The sequence below is a fragment of the Danio aesculapii genome, chromosome 12, assembly GCF_903798145.1.
Source record: "Danio aesculapii chromosome 12, fDanAes4.1, whole genome shotgun sequence".
Taxonomy (NCBI): domain Eukaryota; kingdom Metazoa; phylum Chordata; class Actinopteri; order Cypriniformes; family Danionidae; genus Danio; species Danio aesculapii.
In genome coordinates, this window is record NC_079446.1 from 13,982,107 (window position 1) to 14,002,432 (window position 20,326).

General features: G+C 36.3%; 1 protein-coding gene across 1 annotated transcript in view; it reads left to right on the forward strand.

Moving 5' to 3' along the window:
* grid1b (glutamate receptor, ionotropic, delta 1b) overlaps window positions 1-20,326 on the forward strand; it is a 744,708-nt gene that overhangs the window by 690,581 nt on the left and 33,801 nt on the right. The window contains 3 exon segments of the mRNA XM_056469382.1: window positions 11,002-11,103; window positions 12,649-12,846; window positions 16,464-16,794. Of these exon segments, the coding sequence (XP_056325357.1) occupies window positions 11,002-11,103; window positions 12,649-12,846; window positions 16,464-16,794 (631 nt within the window).

Sequence of the window (20,326 nt, forward strand, 5' to 3'; positions counted from 1 at the left end):
CAGCTTTAAACTGATGTACAATTTTTCAAGATTACTTGTGTTCTTTTTGGTGTTATCTATTCATAATCATTGACATGTGGAAAAACAGCGCCCCAGTGCATCCGCGTTGGGGCGCTGGCTAAGAGGTTAATAAAATTCTTAATTTGTTTTGTTTTGTTCTGGTTTGATAATAGTGAGAACTGTACCTTAAAGGGATAGTTCACTGCCCCCCTTCCCCCTCCCCTAAATGTATCTTTCTTCAAAAATCTTATTTTTTGCTCAACAGACAAAATAAAACTTATAAAGGTTTATAACCACTTGTGGGTGAGTAAATAAGGAGTACATTTTATTTTTGGGGTGTACTACATTCAAAAGGGCGGCACCCCTTTTTAAAAGTTTGACATATGATATTATTATGAATTATATTTAGCTGAAATGGTTACTCTGAAATATTTTACTCTACCAAATATATATTCTGCTAATATATTCTGTTAGATAATTAAAACAGAGTAATCACACTTTTGGTTCCAACGGTTTTCATTACTATGCTAACAATTTGGCAGAACTCTCCAGGAATATTGCTAAATACTAACTAAAATAAACTGTTGCTAAGTACTAACTTTTATAAAAACTACAGAAGAAGGTCCATTGAGTTAATTTAACAAGTATTTTAACAAAATAAATTTGTCTCTAACCCAATCCTTCTAATGTCAAGTTCGGTCACATCTATGACAATAACTTTCCAACCATAAGTTATAGAAACATTTTTGCTCTACTTTTATTGCATGAAAGACTTTCAAACTGTCATTTTCTAAAATGAAAATATTTCTGTCATTTTGAAAAAAAAAAAAACACTCTTTAAAATACCATCTAGCGTCACCTAGTTGTTTCTAAAGGTCTATATTTGCTTCACCACATTTGGAGAGTCAAAATTTCTTTTAATGTTGAGTTTTGTTTTGAAATGTTATATTTTATGAACATATTGGACTTTTTTTTTTTAACAAAACTTGGCATATGTCATTGGCAGCCTCTCAAAACATTTCCATATAATCATCATGTTTCTACATTATCTGGGTTGTGTTAAGACAAATTTGGTTTATATTTTCCATATTTCATTCTCTTTTTTAAAGTAAGCTATTAAAGTCTTTTTTTCTTTAGGATGTCAACTTGGAAGACAGATATCTAGCCAGCAAATGCTGCTCACTAAATTTTGAAAATAAGCTTTCATTTTCTTTTGATTATTGTTCTTCCCATGCACACACCATTACAATCAACTATCATCATGCACTTTTTTCATTTTCTCCTTAATATAATTATCCAATTAGTCTTTTTTTCAGTTTTCAGACAACGTCTGAAGAACTGAGATCTCATTTAAAGTACAGTAAGTTTATCTCCAGTTATCATGTTATTCCAAGGTATTAAGAAATTGGATAATACATTTGAACAAAGAAAAGTTATTAGTAAAATTGTTCAAATGATTGTCAAAATAGGTGTAATTTGATCCTAAGTGTCTAAAATCACAGTCATTTATGTAATTGTATAATTAACATAGCTCAGACTTGAGGATTCTTTGTATATTGAGGATATTACTACATCAAATATTGTTCATCATGCTTGTAACCATGTCTGAAAATCTACAGTAATATGACTGAAGGCATCAACTTAAAGATAAGTTTATTGAGTTTATTGAACTCTCTGTTCTTTATTAAGTAGTGTTTACCAGAAACAACATGGTGTGTAAAAGATAACATACTAATGGTATTTGTTGGGACTTCTCAGAAGTGGCAGTAATGGTCGATAATCCAAACACATTGATTACAACACTAACTCAGCATATCAAGATACATGTATGTACAACTAAATTAAGCTGTCATAATGTACACTCAAAACAAATCATACAGTACTTTGAACCAACTTTAAAAAAATGATTGTAATTTATTACAGCTATTGTTTTGCTTGTTTTTTTCAACGTATAATTTAACTGTGGTTCAAACTTCACAAATTTATTTAATCTAGAAAAAAGTACATTCACAGAAGATAAAAATATTGTTTATTGTAGAGATGGCTATTTTTGTTTTTTTGTTTTTTGTACTTTAGTACATGTAGATTTTTTAAATTTTTTATTTAAATTTAAATTTATGACGGACCAGCACAGAGCAGAGCACACTGGGAGAATGAATAGGGAAAGCAAACCAATAAACTGACAAAGGAGAATAGAATAAGAGAATAATTCCTTACAGTTATATAGTGCTTTTCTGGACACTTAAAGTGTTTGTACATTGAGGGGAATCTCCTTATCCACCACCAGTGTGCAGCATGATGTGACAGCAGCCTTATTGCGCCAGACCACACACCACACACCGGCTGATTGGTGGAGGAGACAGAGTGATGAAGCCAATTATGATATGGGGATGGTTAGGAGATCGTGATTAACAGAGGCCAGTGGGCAAATTTGTCCAGGATGCTGGGGTTAAACCCCTACTCTTTTCGAAGAACATCCTGGGAGTTTTTTAACGACCACAGAGTGTCAGGACCTCTAACGTCTCATCCAAAAGACAGCGCTCACTGAGCAGTATTCTTCAGTCCCTTCACTATACTGGGGCGTTAGGACCTGCACAGACTGCAGGTTGAACACCCCCTACTGGCCTCGCTAACACCGCTTCCGGCAGCAACATAGTTTTGCCATGTGGTCTCCCATCTAGATACTGATTAGGCACAACCCTGTTTAGCTTCAGTGGGCGACCATGTGAGAGTTTCAGAAAACTAGCTGCCGGTGAACTCAATAACCACGTGTTCAAACATAAAAACAGCACGTGGCCAAGTGTAAACACAGGCCACGTTCAACAAACAACGGCAACACAGACAAAACACAAGACACGAGTACACCATTAATAAAAACATCTGCCACGCACATGCGACATGCAAAAAAATAATAATAATAATTGTAGTCAAGAAAAACGTACATTCACAGAAAGTAAAAAATATTGTTTACTATAGAGACCATTATTTTATTGATTTATTTATTTTTACTTTATTTTATTTTATTTTATTTCAAAATTAGCTTTGGACCAACCTAAAAAATACTGTAATTTGTTATAGCTAAACTTAACAATGTTTTCTACAAAGTTAAAGTTGTACTTTGGACTAAACTATAAAAAAATAAATGTCAACAAATGCATAGGCTATGCTAGTTATTTTATTTTCAGTAATGAGTTAAACTATCTGCTGGTGCTTTCAGTAAGACTACAAACGTCATGCAAGAGGCAAATCAAACTCACATTAGAAATACATAAAAACTGAATAGCACATAAGCTGTACCTTGTTTAAAATGGTCACAAACTGCTAGTTTAAAGTAGAAATATTGGTAACACTTTATTTTGATGGTCCATTTTAGTATTAGTAGACTGTCTGCTTAATGTCTGTTAGTATTGCTCCTTAAACAGACATTTAACTGACTATAAGAAACTTTGCAAGTACATGTCAACTTACACTAACCCTAACCCCAACCTAACAGTCTACTTATAATCTAATGCCAATTAGTAGGCATGTAGATGCAATGTAACTTAATTCAACAAACGGATCCTCAAAATAAAGTGTGATCAAAATATTACTTTGAGGAAAAACTAATCCTTTTATTTATTTATTTATTTATTGCTCCAAAGGGGTGTTGTTTTTGCTTTAAGGTAAATTGAATAAAACAGCTTAGAATCAGAAACCATTTTTACTTAATCCAATCTAAAAATGTACTTTGAATGTAAGAGTAGTTTCTCTTTTTCATAGATTGAAATGTAAAATGTTCATGTTATACAACACGGTCCACATAGTCCTGTATATGCTTTAGCTCAGCCATTTATTATTTAAAAACTTTTATCACAAAGTCATTGAGGTCTCAGCAAACAGATAAATGTTTGTCTAGTTTGGGGTTAAGACTGATAAGACATCAAAGAGAAGATGAAGGATATGCTTTTGTTTGTTCCTTGAGTCTCTTGAGCCCCTGGATAAGATGGCCATCTATCAAGTCCTCAATTCCATTTGTCATCGGAGGGAAAACTTTGGCAGAAAACAGAAAAAAATCTGACAGTATTTGATGAATCGGCGGTGTCCTCATTCTTGTCCGTGGTCTTTCAGATCATCACTCTAAGCAGAGTCCTGACAGACACAGACAGGGTGAAGCGTTTGCCAGACACTTGTGTTTAACTCTGCTGTCTGCAGAAACAACCCAAGTATTTTCCATCAGATGCTGGGGAAAAAGCTCAGTGTCTGATTTAACATACATCTCATTTAGCTTCACCAAGAAATGCCTGAAGTGATGTTGCTGTATCAGGAATTTGAGAGTACCACAATGCCAATTTATGTATTCATTCATTCGGCTTAATCTCCATTTCAGAGGTCACCATAGCGGAATTAACTGCCAACTAATCCAGAATATGTTTTACGCAGCGAATGCCCCTCCAGCTGCAAACCAGTATTGGGAAACACCCATTCACACTCATACACTACAGCCAATTTAGTTTATTCACAGTCTTTTTACTGTGGGGGAAACCGAGCACCCGGAGGAAACCCATGCAAACACGAGGAGAACATGCAAACTCCACACAACAATACCAACTGGGCCAGCCGGGACTCGAACCAGCAACCTTCTTGCTGTGAGGTGACAGTTCTAACCATTAAGTCACTGTGCCACCCATGCAAATGCATACAATGCATCTGGAAAGTATTCATAGCACTTCACATTTTCCACATTTTTTATGTTACAGCCTTATTCCAAAATGGATTCAATTTATTTATTTCCTCAAAATTCTACACACAATACCCTATAATGACAATGTGAAAAAAAAAAGATTGTTACAAATGTATTAAAAATAAAATACCTGAAAAATTACATGGAAGCCTTTGCTGTGAAGCTCTAAATTGAGCTCAGGTACATTCTGTTTCCACTTATCATTTTTTGAGATGTTTCAGCAGCTTAATTGGAGGTCACCTGTGGTAAATTCAGTTGATTGGACATGATTTGAAAAGGCATACACCTGTCTATATAAGGTACCAGGGTTGACAGTGCATGTCAAAGCATAAACCAAGCATGAAGACAAAGGAATTGTCTGTAGACCTGGGGAAGTTCCAATGAGCACAGAAAAGGTATCTGAAAAAAAAATTATCTGGTCTGATGAGACTAAAATCTAAAAAAAACACCTTGGAGTGAATGCCAGGCGTTACGTTTGGAGAAAACCAGGCACCACTCATCACCAGGTTAATACCATCCCTACAGTAAAGCATGGGGGTGGCAGCAACATGCTGTGGGGATGTTTTTCAGCAGCATGAACTGGAGGACTAGTCGGGATAGAAGGAAAGATAAATGCAGCTATGTAAAGAGACATCCTGAATGAAAACCTGCTTCAGAGTGCTCTTGACCTCTGACTGGGGTGATGGTTCAAAAACAATAATCTGAACATCTAAAGACATTTTGCAAACGTTTAACCATGGCAGAACCCTAAAAAATAGAAAAAAGAAGAGAAAGGCAGGCAGAGTGATAGCTAAAAATGATAAATAGAAATATTAATTTAGAATCACGGATGACTTATTTAGGCGCAATAGCCTAAATAAATTTCAATAAATAATAATATTAATAATCAAAACAATAATAATAATTTAAATAATGAAAATATATAGCCTATCCCAATCCTGACATAGCTGCATTTAAACAGTGCAAACACTTCACAGTCTAATAAGCCCTTATGGTTATGTCATATAATAGACGTTCCTTTAAAGCATTATTTTAAATTACACGTCCCATTTATGCCCAACCTTAAATCATACCTGAACACTCGGTCTAACAGTTCCAAGTAAACTGTTTTGTGTGACATTCTCATAAAATCTCTCTGGTTTTGCATATCTTTGTTCTTAATTGTTCTTAGCCCTGGCAATTATGTTTGTCTATTTTGTATTATAATATTTCCTCTCCTGTTTCTCTTACGTTTATATTCTTTAGTTGTCAATATAATACATTACATCTATGGAAGAAAGAGTTACTAAAGATAGAGAATGTGTAACAGCATATTTATCAGAAGACGGTTTATGTGAATGTAACGCCACTGGTCCGAGCAGGGCGTGAGCCGGCGATACCGGCATGGGAGACAAATGCTCTGAGGAGGCTAAAGATTGCAGATCAGTGTCTGTCGCTGGATCCGAGGAGTGAGGTTTAGATGAGCAAAACATAATTTACTCATTTTACTCATACTCCTTTTGTTACTTATAATATCCAAGGCATTGATTTTAATATTAAATGCTACTTTTGTGCCTTTCTTAGCTTTTTTCTCGCCTATTTACTGGGTTAAAAATATTAAATTATTCCATCTCCACCTGCTGGTGAAAGAGCAGCTGGCGATCTTCAATCTGCAATCTATTGCTTTTCTTGCAGTTCCTGGATGTAATGTTGAATTTTAACAGTCGAATTTGAACCACTGAATCTATGGAACCGAATATTTGAACTGAAATAAAATGAACTGAAAATTGCCTTTTGAATATTATACATTATATTTTTAAAGGGTATTGCATATTTTGTAAGTGAAATCTGGAAATTGAATATGAATTATTGAATTTATAATTATAAAAACGTGTTTGAAATATTTTTCGTTGAAATAATCACAGCTTAAATAAACAGATATGTTAAATTGCAGGACCTAAAAATACAAACCCTGGAATTCAAGTCATTAAAGGGCGCCTATGGTAAAAAATCTACTTTTCAAGCTGTTTGGACAGACATATGTGCATGTATGGTGTATAGATCATCATATTGGGGTGATATAAGCACACCCAGTGCTTTTTTTTTCAATTTATCAACATAAAACACAGTGGACCAATTGGAGCGGTTTTCAGATCGACCGCAACTTTACGTAGGAGTGCGGTCCTCCCACCCACCAATATTGATTGACAGGCACGTCATCATATCCTCAGTTTGTTGATTCACGTCCGCCATTTTCAGCGTGAGTCGAAGCGATATCACTAAAGCAACACTCTTGCTTTATTTTTAGATGCAAGGCTCATTGGGCTCAACACAAGATCAATATTCTCCACATTATCGCTCTAATCGGAATTATTGGTTGTATCTTTAGGTAGGTTTGCAAACATGTGTACTTCTCATTGAGTCTACCTTATACTTCAGCCATTTGCATTTCTTGCAATCACAGAAGCTCCCTGTGATCTTAACTAGGTGCTGCTACACCTGACGCTGTGCCATGCATTTTTGAATTCTAAACATAGGTTTCTATCAGGGTACACACAACAGTGCGACGATTCGGGACACTTCATGTTTCTGCCGCGCCACAGAGAGTGTCTGGTGTGCCGTGTCGTGGCATCAAGCGATGCATCCCGTGCCTCAGTCAAAGTTAATTCAGTGAGCATGGTTATCAGTCTCGGTGTACAAGCTCGGTACTTGAAACTAGCACACAGTTGGCTGTAAAACACAAATGAACACAAATGTACAGAACACAAATGTAAAGACACAAATGATTTTGTACTCTCCGCTTGGTCTGTGTCCGAGTCGTAAATGTACGACTGATTGCTGATCCTCTCACTCCTGCTCCTTCTCTCAGTCTGCCTGTCTCTGTTGCAAACACAGAGCGGGTGAGCTCATGGCTCCGCCCCCTTGTTACGTTAGCGGGAAGCCGAAACTAATCTACAAGTGAAGCAACACACCCCTAAATCAGCGAGCTGTGGACACGCCCCCAACATGACACTTTTTAACGCATTATAATAAAAAAATCTGAATTGTGTTTTGAACTGAACCTAAACTGGCACACTCAGAAGAACCATAATATTAATATTAAATCATAAAAAAGAGGTAAACTATGTGCCCTTTAAAATGCAAGAACTTCGGTTTAATTCGGTGTATTATTTTTTTCAGTTTGTGCTATTCAACAAGCTTTTTAATTAAATACTTTTGGTATTGATTTTGTTCCATAATTAACTCAGGTCCAGTGCTACGGGGGGTAAAAGGGGGCATTGCCCCCTCAGAAAGAATTTATGCTCCCTCAGTATTCATAAAGGATTAGTTCACTCAAAACTGAAATATTTTTCTGTCATTAATTACTAACACTTCTGTCCTTCCAACCTTTAAAACACCAATTTAGATATTTTATATTATGAAAATACATTTAAATTATGAAAATCGTGAAATTAAAGCAATAGTCCAGAGATCTGGTCCCCTAGTCAGGTCAGGGTGCGCCCGTATAAACACGCATGCGGCGGCGGAGGCGCACTCTAAATTCGCACGGGAGAAAACTGGACTAGTGGATGACATGACGACGAGCAACCTAATTCATTAGATGTTTTGGATAACTAATTCTTTTAATACAACTCTCTTGAGCTCTAAAGGGAAAAGCACAAAAGAAATTTGCTGTTAAATTATTTTAGCAAAGACGCAACTGCCAGCCATTTTGACATTCATTTTTCAGTTAGGGGTTAATATTAGAGTAGTCTAATAAAAATGTTTAGTTGGACACAATCCCACAGTAGTCTACACTATAATTCATATTTTTATGTATTATATTTATTATTATTCCTATTATTAAAAATAAGCGATAAAATTGACAAAACGCAGAACCCTTTTTAAATTTTTGCTTTCATTTTGGCATCGCTAATGCGCATTTTTACAGTTGTGAAAAGAAACATCTCATTATGCAGCAGCAGCAGTCTCAAGTTAGGACACTTAAAAAAAGTATTTTGAATTTAAAGATGATTGGCCTACGAAGTCAAGTTTACAGTCTTATAAATGAAATAGGTATATAGTGCGTGTAAATTGATTTGCCGTGGATTAACCTCTCACATGCGCTTTAGATAAATAAAAGCTACAATGTAATTTAGGCTACACTATTTGCTCTTGCAAAATTAAACAACAAAAAATATATCGTAGGCCGATATTAAAAAACAGTTAGCGTATATCGATTTTGTTTTGACTTGTAACTCATAACCCTAAAAATTTAAATGTAACCTGAAAACAAATTATTAAAATAGGCTAAATAAATAAATAAAATGACAGGTAGGCCTAATAGTGTAATGGTTTTGGTGGCGGTATTACAAATGTCAACCAGATAACTTCATGGAAAAAAAAAACGTACAAAAGTTATGCCTAGTGTATGCTATACATGCCAAAACGTAACCAATTATCACTGTAATAACTGAATTTCTTTCTTTTTTTTTTTTTTTTTTTTTTTTTTTTGAGGTAGGTAGACAGACTCTCTGTTTTTCTGGCTAAACTAATGTCTTAAAATGTAACGAAGTAACACATTTAGCTACTATCTTTTATTTAAATGACATTAGATTGTAACATTTAACTTTTTCCTAACTCTGATAAATGATTGGTTGGGTAATAAGCTATGTGATAAGTGATGACTCAATTATGCTAATTTCACTGCATTTATTATTGGTAATACGAATAGTCTATCGTGGGTTAGCTTGCATGTGTTTGTGGGCATAGTTTGATGTCTTTTCCTAAAACTTTAAACATTTATATTATTTGAAATGAAACAGAAAGTAATATGGAGAATAAAATATAATTTAAACCACTCTTTGGTGCTGAAGCCATGTCTGCGTTTATGTGAACGGTATCATTGCATAACCTTCATTGATAAAATCAGTACAGCACAACTGTGCATAATATTATAAATAGTATATTACTGCCTTAAGTCAGTAATTAAGGCAATAATGCAATTATAAATATATAATAAATAAGTGAATAGTAGCCTAAATTATAGGAACAAGAGGGACCAAAATCAGTCATCCGGTCTATTTCCAGAATAAGATCATACTTTATAACATCTAATGAACAGTTAATATCTTAAGAATAGGTAATTAATAAGCCAGTAGTTAATAGCATGAATTGTGACCTAAACTAAAGTGTTACTGATATTTATATATTCAGGGAGTTTTTTAACAGAGAATGTACCAACCCACCAGCACCACACACATCTAAAGAAGCTTTAATTTCTCTTTATTTTAACTTTTTGTCTGTTCAGAATTTGCTCAAAAAGAAAATTGGGAATTTTATATATTTTTCATCATTACAAGATTCACGTGCTGCTGCTGTAGGGCTGTTTGTGTATATACTGTAATGAAAAAATCCCTTATGGCTAAGCCTGCCAAGTATTAAGAAAAAAAGTGCTTTTGAAAAAATGGATTCTGCAACCCAAGGCAATGATGGCGCAGTATGCTGTCATCAGATGCATTTTGTAATTTGATCCAATGCCATCACCTGGAACTAGACCAACGTAGTATTTATCCTCATGGAAAAGTAATGAAAAGAAAAGGCTGTGCCTACTAAAGCGGCATGACTTTAACTTTATATACGCATGCAAATGTTCATTCCCCTAATTCTGTGTAGTTCAGAAGCAGCTGTTCATGAACTTCACTTTGCATAAAACAAATTAGATTTTATACAAATTAGGAAACACCTTACACTTTACACGTGCATCACATTGAAACGAGCTTATCCATTGTTAAACAGTGTGATTAGACCTCATTATCACCTGTTTCTTTGAGTAAATGAATGATTAATGAGATTAGTCTTCCAAATCAGGTCATTAAACGAGGTGTCATTGATATTGGCAACTAATCGCTTACAGAGTCATTGTGAATTTTGTGTATTGATTTTGATACGTCACCCTTTTTAATGTGTTAAACTGAACCATAATTGAATTAAATTGAATAATTAACAGACCAGCCTTCCCACTCAATACAACTGATTGTTTTCTTATACTGTAATATACTTGATACTGTTTGTGTTGTGATAGTTTCCCATGCTTGTGCTTTTCATTCATTTGTTCGTTCATTATTTCTTACTTTTTAGATGATTAAACCACAACAACATAAGACACATTTGAGCAACACTGCTCGCAATGTCAGTTAAAATTCAAATTCACATTATACTTTTCATCAAAAATCAATTAATTATGGATCTATTGGTTGAATCCATCCATCTACGACGTGTTTCACTTGGATATGTGATTTGCTTTTTTTTGTGCCTTGCAGTTAGCAACATGGGATTCGGTCCATGGTCTCAACGGAAGCCTAAAGGAAAGTCGCATTGAAAATGGCATGCAAGGGGTGACCGTGAAAGTAGTGACGTTGCTGGTAATACTTTTATCTTGTTTATCTTTATCTTTCAAATATTTGCGTTTATGGTTTTGAATTGAATGTGTCATTCATTGCATCTGACACAGTTTCTCATGAACACAATCATAAAACTTGAGTCAATTCAGAGTTTCAGACATGTAATTAAAACTTTTTGGTAGTATTCATGTACATCCAACTTAAATACAATCGTAAATATGATCTTTCCACTATAATTTTACTGCCTCATATGATCATGTCTGAAACTATATTCTACGGTGGGAATTTATTGACAAATGGCAGTGTTGGCCAAGCTACTTGAAAAATGTAGTGAGCTAAGCTATTAGCTACTCTACTTAAAATGTAACTTAACTACACTAAAAGCTACCCTCTGGGAAATGTAGCAAGCTAAGCTAAAAGCTACTTGGCAAAAGTAGCTTAACTACATCCAAGCTATTGATCTGTGCCTTTATTCTTCAGCAGCGCATGTAGCCTCTTGTTAGAGAGTAATTCCATCATTCTGAGTTCATATTAGTCCAAAAGGTGATAATGATAATAGTTAAACATGGCAGTTTGTTCACGTTTGCTAAAAAATAATGTGCTCCTTTTTTCCGGCTTCTCCTTAGATTTTTTGCGGGTCACTCTCGCGTTTGTCAGCTTCTGACAGGATCGGGTTTCAAACGCACGTCAATAATCAAGCGCACGTTATTATCATCAGCTCAAGAAGTTTGTGCAAGGTAGTGCTGTTGCCTCACAGCAAGAAGGTCGCTGGTTCGAGCCTCGGCTGGGTCAGTTGGCGTTTCTGTGTGGAGTTTGCATGTTCTCCAAAGACATGTGGTACAGGTGAATTGGATAGGCTAAATTGTCCATAGTGTATGTATGTGTGCGAATGAGTGTGTATGGGTTTCCCAGTGATGGGTTGCGGCTGGAAGGGCATCCGCTGAGTAAAACTTATGCTGGATAAGTTGGCGGTTCATTCCGCTTTGGCGCCCCCAGATCAATAAAGGGACTAAGCTGAAAAGAAAATGAATGAATGAATGATGTGCGGCGAACGCAAGCAGGAAAGCAAAACCGCTCACGCTTCAAACTGGCTCGTAAAAAACTAAGGGGCACAGGGTAAAATCTGCTCTTCTTTTTGGCTTTGTGGCTGTTCCTCAAGAAGATGACAAGGTTTGTTTGAGCCCGGGTCGACCATGGCTTGTTATTATATGTATATGTAATTCCGCTTTAATCTCTTGCTGTGTATTTCAAACATGGCGGGTTTTTGTCTTCATTCTGGTAATCGAATGACGTATCTATGTAAACCAATAGTGTTCAGCTACGCGTCTAGCTCCGCCTTTTGGTACCCTTTCTCGGGTTTGGTACCCTTTCGAAAGGGTGCCAAAAAAGTGGTACGGTACGGTATGGTACGGTTCGGTACGCCTTTTGACAGTGGAAACGGCCATAAAAACGTACCAAACCAAACCGTACCACTCAGTGAAAACGGGCCATAATTACCATTCTGACATAATGTGAGCCTTTCTTTCTTTCTTGATCAATGCTTGTAATCAATGCTTCTCTTTAAAGGAGGATCCATTTGTGATGGTGGCAGAGAACATCCTCGGGCAGCCAAAACGATACAAAGGATTCTCCATTGATGTCCTTGATGCCTTGGCCAAGATCCTAGGGTTCAAGTATGATATCTACCAGGTGGCAGACAGCAAATATGGTTCTCAGCTGTCAAACGGCTCTTGGAATGGAATGATCGGGGAACTCATAAACAAGGTACAGCAAGTGCTCTAAACAGTTTTGTTTGTATGTCAGAATCAAACTTGTCTACTGCTGAAAAGGTCACCAGCATATATTATGGTTTGAGTTCTTGTGTGCTGGTTTATTCTGGCATTAGTATTTTGAAGCTATTGCAACAATCGGTCAAGAAGACATAATAAATGTATGACTTGAATTGTAATTCTGTGATTGGTTGCGCTGGTATTTTGGTCACTGCGTTTGATTCTAATAGGTTAATGTTGAGAGTTTAACCATACTGTGGATGTTTTAAACAACTCACAGTTCATTGCTTGGACAGAATTACAAGGTTGATACAGAAAATCTAGATGACCAAGATGACTAGAGTACCAAATTAAACAAAAGGCAGTGGTCTCAATAAATGTTTGACAAGAAAAAAACATGATACTCAGAATGACTCACCGGTAACAGGATAAAATAATCCATAAACAGAAAGGTGAATAAGCAGTCAATGACGTTTGTGCAACTTCGAAAGCAGGCCCTTTCGTTAAGGCAGAATTTATGTTTTGTACAAAGTATAAATGTTTGTGTCTTTTAAATTTCAGAGTCTTGTTTTTTGTTTTTCAAATATGCCATTTACCTTGTAAGGTCCGTTAACATAATTTGTGATTACACACTGTAGTTTGTATAGTTTTACCAATGTAAAAATGATGACAACATATTGACTGCATTTTAGCTTGATAATTAACAAGCGTTGGTGTCAAGTTGCTATAAATGAAATATTGTGTGTGCTTGAGGGGCTCCAGTGTAATAAAAATTATATTGCTCCAGTGTGATCCAAATTATATTTAATTTAATTAAATTTAATTTATAATTGTAATTTAATTATCTAAGAAATCATTAGAATGTTTTAAAAGGTCTACTTTTATTGTTTATACTAACAATAACAACAAAACAGTGTGCATATGTAAAGTAAAACAGACAGGATGGATGCATGATAAATGTAAACAAAACCACAATCGCAGTTAGTAAATGCTGGAATTGTCAAGCACATCTTGTCAGACAAGCAAGGTTGTGTCATAAAGTGAATCTCCTATAAAGGTAAAAGGGTGCTCTCACATGAAACTCTTAATACACCACAAAGAAGTAACCCAGGAAATCTCCACAGGCTGCATTCCAGTCAAATTTTTTATGCCCTTCACTTGATAACTTCCCTCTATCTCGTTCCCTCGAATGTACGTTATTAATTACATTACACTAGTGGCCACTACGGGTGGAACATCTGAATGGGTTTAAATGGAATGCCCTAAACCAGGGGTGCCCAAACTCAGTCCTGGAGGGCCAGTGTCCTGCATATTTTAGTTACAACCCCAATTAAACACACCTGATGCTAATGCTAATACTTGAAACTTTCAGGCAGGTGTGTTGAAGGAAGTTGGAGCTAAACTATGCAGGACACTGGCCCTCCAGGACCGAGTTTGGACATCCTTGCCCTAAACCCTTGAGCACTTGGGAACTACACTTACACTTGAGAATAAACAAAATAAATAAACAAAAGCTTAACTGCTTCTATTAATGCAACATAATTTAATAAATTTACAATTACAGAATTGCCTCAAATAAAGATTTATTTGAAACACTCGACTGAAGTTATAAAATGTTTGAAGAGTTTGGAGGAAAAATTTTATTAAATCTGATATTTTCACTTGCTTTCAGACATATCATCATTTACTACACAGAGCCATAGTTCACAGAGAAACTATCTAAAGAGCTGTCATTATCAAGCAAATGGATTATCTTTGATTTCATTATCTCATCTCATCTCATCTTATTTCCGTCCGCTTTTTTTGGGGCCGGGTCATGGGGGCAGGAGTTATAGGAGAGAACCCCAGACTTCCCTCTCCTCGGACATTCCTCCAGCCCCCCCGGGGAAGATCCCGAGGCGTTATCAGGCCAGCTGAGAGACATTGTCCCTCCAGTGTGTCCTGGGTCTTCCCCGAGGCCTCATGCTTAGGTAGGCATCCAGGAGGCATCTGAAACAGATGCCCGAGCCACCTCAGCTGACTTCTCTCGATGTGGAGGAGCAGCGGCTCTACTCCGAGCTCCTCCTGGGTGACAGAGCTCCTCACCCTATCTATAAGGGTGCGCCCTACCATTCTGTAAAGGAAACTAATTTCGGCCCCTTGTATCCGAAATCTTGTCCTTTTGGTCATGACCCAAAGCTCATGACCATAGGTTATAGTAGGAATGTAGATTGACCATTAAATCGAGAGCTTTGCCTTTCGGCTCAGCTCCTTCTTTGCCAAAACAGACGGGAAAATCGACTGCATTACTGTTGCTGCAGCACCAATCTGCCTGTCAATTTCACGTTCCATCCTTCCCTCACTCGTGAACAAAACCCCAAGTTACTTAAACTCCTCCACCTGGGGTAAGGACTTTCCTCCAACCTGGAGATGGCAAAGCACCTTTTTCCGGTGGAGCACCATGGCCTCAGACTTGGAGGTGCTGATTCTCCATGAACTGCCACCTTATAGTGTTTGAGGGGTTTCAGTGCCTGAGTGATTCTAAGAGTTATGTTGTCGGGGCTTATGCCCCTGGTAGGGTCTTCCAAGGCAAAAAGGTCTTGGGTGACAGGTCAGACAAAATGCGGTTCAAAAACCCCTTATAAGTACAACAACAGCAAAGACTGTGCGGCGCAGCCGGGGCCCCACCCTGAAGCCAGGCCGTGGGTTGGGGTTCATATGTGAGTGCCTGGTGGCTGGGTTTTATCTCACGGAACCCGGCTGGGCTCAGCCCAAAGGAGCGATGTGGGATCATCCTTCTGCAGGCCGGTGCATTGTGGAACGGGTGGGGGTCGAAAGTTAGGACCACGACAACCTGGTTGTCGGGCTCAGATTTTATCATCATGTGATTAAATCTGCCATTATGAACGCCATTTTGCATGACTTTTTAGGGAACTTCAATGTAGTTAATGCTTTTCCATCAGATATAGCACTGTGCTGGAGACAACTGTGGCTGGCAATCTCCTTCAAGTCATGATGTTGTGTTATTTGTGCTGTTAGTTGTGCGTCCAAAACTTATAATACTGTTAGTTACCAGTAGGGCCAGACAGAATGTGTAGACATTTTTTGCTATTTCTGCAAAGAATTTTGTAAAAAAGTCTGAAGATTTATGCGGAATGATTTTGGGAGAACTGTAGCTAAAACCTTAATACCTAAAATAAAAAATATACTTTTATTTAATGTTTACAATGCAAATCCACTTATTAGATCTACTTACTTGGTAAACAAAGCAAGTCTCTCATATAATTTATAATTATTTTACTAAAAGATAGAAATATTACTTTACAAACTGTACTGTAAATAAATCATATGAACATTTATCAGTCCATAATTTTACTGAAATTCATTTAAAAAAAAATTTAATTAACACACATTTATACAAGTAAACAATTAGACTCCATGAGGGGCTAAAAATCTTGCCAAATCTGCTGATTTCTACTTGTGCAGATTCTGTGTTGGCCTAGTTACCGGTTAATGATTTATAAAGAAAAATTTAGTTTTCCCTGGTACAGTCCTGCATTTTACCTCTATTTTTAGTTTCACGAAATGTAATGAATAAAATAAAGTTTATATATATATTTTTTGTCTTTACAGAGAGCTGATTTAGCAGTGTCTGCCATAACAATAACACCAGAGCGAGAGAATGTCGTAGACTTCAGTAAGCGCTACATGGATTACTCCGTTGGGATCCTACATCGCAAGCCTGAGGAAAAGATCAACATTTTCTCCCTGTTTGCCCCATTTGATTTGGCTGTGTGGGCCTGTATTGCAGCTGCCATTCCTGTGGTGGGCGTCCTGATCTTCCTGCTGACACGGATGCAGATGCTCCGCTCCCAGAATCCTCCAGGAGCCCATCATGCTTCATCCATGTCTAACTCATTGCATAGTGCTATATGGATTGTCTATGGCGCCTTTGTACAACAAGGTACTTCAATAAATTCTCCTCCTACAAGTCTATTCAAAGGCACCTTTAGAAAGGACTTATAAGCTTTGCTTGATTTTAAGAGCAGCCAAGGGATCCGCTGATGATTTGACTCTTAGAGAGGCTTAGAAAGATGACAAGAATTAAGCTGCCTTCTGTTGATACTGGGATGTCAATACATCATTCCCTCTAAGACACAGATGCAAGCATTGTTTAGCAGCTTAAAACATTTAGCGTTTGTAAATATATATTTAAATAAAAGTTAAACTAAAAATTACAATTTATTCACCCCACGTTACTCCAAACCCACGGAGCACAAAAGATGTTTTCTTGAAAGTTTTGCAGTTTATTTGCTTTCCTGCCTCCTAACTTGTGTACAAAGGTGTGCTACCAAGCTTAAAAATGACAACAAAGCACCATACAAAATATCACTAAAGCAGTTCAGTCACGATTACTCTCTGAGGAGTTTTAACATGTGAATGGGTCTGACAGCGTAAATATATTTAGTCTTTGGGGAATAGATCTTTTACACACTGTACACTACTCTTCTGCTATTATTGTTGCAGAGTAAGTGTGCCTAGCCACTTACAAGATATACACAGATATGCTATTGCTAATGCACAATAGACTGAATCATATCTAGGCAGGTGCTAGTGGAAGTGGGTTCTTAGAGTAACTCCAATTTTAAGCTGCAAAACAGTCTTACCGAGAATGTTAGAGCAGACTATTTATATGTCAAGCAAGCAGAATGAAGCAGGGGGAAATCAACTAAATATGTATACACTGTGACTGCTAACACATTACATGTCAAGGACCAATCAGTTTGTGCCATTTACTAGTTAATGCTTGAACTTTAGATGATTCTTTGCAGTGTTTAATGGCCCCTTTCCATTGAGTGGTACAGTACAGTACGGTACAGGTTGATACGGGTCACCTTTATAAGGCTTGCGTTTCCACTGCTAAAAGGGTACCATTGGTACCCTTTGGTGGGCATGGTATACGACAAAATTTTTCAGTCAACATCATTCCCGCTCAAGGAAAAAGTAAAGCTAAACGGGACACATGTCACATGAGAAGCACTTCTCACAAAACAGAGGCTTTATACACATAAATATTGTGTATAAATGTTCATTACTAACCTTTCTATAAACATGATTTAATTATAACTGCATATCAGTGCAAAATAGCCTACTGTAACGTCTGCATTTATAAAAAATAAATCAGTAAATGCAACAAATATGAACACACACAGACCCTTACAGTCTCCGATATGTTAACAATTACAGAAAAACTACACACAGCATACATTTAGTGCTTATTTGGGTTCAAAAATGAAACGCAACATTTAGCCCACAGTCAGTGCAAACCTCTTATCTGTATCTTTAATCTTCACCAGCACATGTAACCTCATGTTGGAAAGTTCATAATAGTCTAAAAGGTGATGATAATAGTTAAACATGGCAGTTTGTTCATGTTTTAAGTTGCTGAAAGAATCATTTGCTCCTTTGTTTTTTCTGGCTTCTCTTTTGTTTTTTCGCACTTCACTCGCGTTTGTTCATTTCTGAAAGGATCAAATGTCAGAAGCACTTCAATAATCACGGGCACGTTATTATTATCAGCTCAAGAAGTTCGTTTTTGCAATAATGACGCGCGGCAATCGAACATGAAGTGAAAACTGCTCGCGCTTTAGACGGCCTTGTAAACAACTACGGGGCACAGGGGTACATTCTGCTCCTCTTCTTGGCTTTGTGGCTGTTCATCAAGATGACAACAAGGTTTGTTTAAGCTTGGGTCGACCATGGCTCGTTAATATGTGTATGTTATGTTATGTATGTTATGTTATGTTAATAGGTGTAATGTCTCGGCTGTGTATATAAAAATGGTGCTTCCTTTTGTTTTCCTTTTGTTTTTTGTTTTAAAAGCGCACTGAACCGAATCGTACCATACTGTACCACTCAGTGGAAATGGGCCATGAAAATGAATCATAGCTTTGTATGAGGGAATTTACTGAAAATGCGTGTTCATTTTTCTCTGTCTATGTTGTGGTTCACTGTAAAACGTTTCACATTGATTAAACTTACAAACACAAGTTCACCAGCTGCCTTGAAAATGTGAGTCAATTCAACTTAAAGAGATTCTTTGCTTAAGATGTTAAGTTTTACACTGAAAACCCTAATAAGTTGACTGGACTAAATTATTTGAGTAAACTTGTTGCCTCAATTTAATTGAGTAATGGAGTCTCCCAAAACTTGCATATTTAAGTTTATTTAACTTGCCGGTTTTGTAGACTATACTTAAATTGTTCAGTTTACCAAACTTAGTACTATACTTAAATTGTTCAGTTCACCAAACTTAGTACTAAGTTTGGTGAACTGAACAATTTAAGTATAGTCTACAAAAAGTTAAATAAACTTAAATATACAAGTTTTGGGAGACTCTATTACTCAATTAAATTGAGGCAACAAGTTTACTCAATTAATTTAGTTCAGTTAACTTTTATAGTGTTCAGTGTATATATATATATATATATATATATATATATATATATATATATATATATATATATATATATATATATATATATAGTGACAGAATGAAATGTTTTTTTGTTTTTTTTTTGTTATCCATGGAATAATGGAAATAAAAATGCTGTTAGTACTACATAGTAGTACTAATACTACAGGGCACTAGAGTGTGCTGGTCATATACCTGGAATGTGTAATAGGTGAGTGGGTGAATGAAGTAGAGATTCAGTTGTGGTAGAGGGGATGCATGGTTCCTTGGAACTGCTTCAAACTGTTTGTATTGTGTAGTCCTAGTTGGAAAACCTTGCATTTTAAGCTCAGCCTAAGGACTTCCTTATTGTCCAGATAACTGAATGTTTGGAAAATGTATTGGTATGCTGTCTGAATAAGATTTGACATTTTGGATACCATCATTATGAAGTTTCATTCCTCAATTATCTGCTAGTTGTTAAATCATCGCAAAAGTAGATCAACATATTTCAACGCACTCAGTGTTTTTTTACTCCGAATCAGTGACCAGTTTTTTTTTTTTTTTTATGTTTACTTAAGGAAAAAACCATCATCCAACCGCTAAGACTTTTTTGTTTGTTCGTTTTATTTTGACAGACGTTTCAAAGATATTGGGGGTTTCTTAACTTTATTTTGGGTACATTATTCTTTAATTCAACATATTTTCCATCTAAGAAATAATATATATATATATATATATATATATATATATATATATATATATATATATATATATATATATATATATATATATATATATAATATATATAACTAGAGTCAACTAAACTTAAGAGACTCCCAACTAGGATGTCACAATACAAACAGTTTGAAGTATCTCCAAGGAACGATGCATTCCCTCTACCACAACTGAATCTCTTCTTCATTCACCCACTCACCTATTACACATTCCAGGTGTCTGACCAGCACCCTCTAGTGCCCTGTAGTTCCATCAGAACAGCATGCATGCGTGTGTGTAAAAATATACTATGAAAAAATGTTTA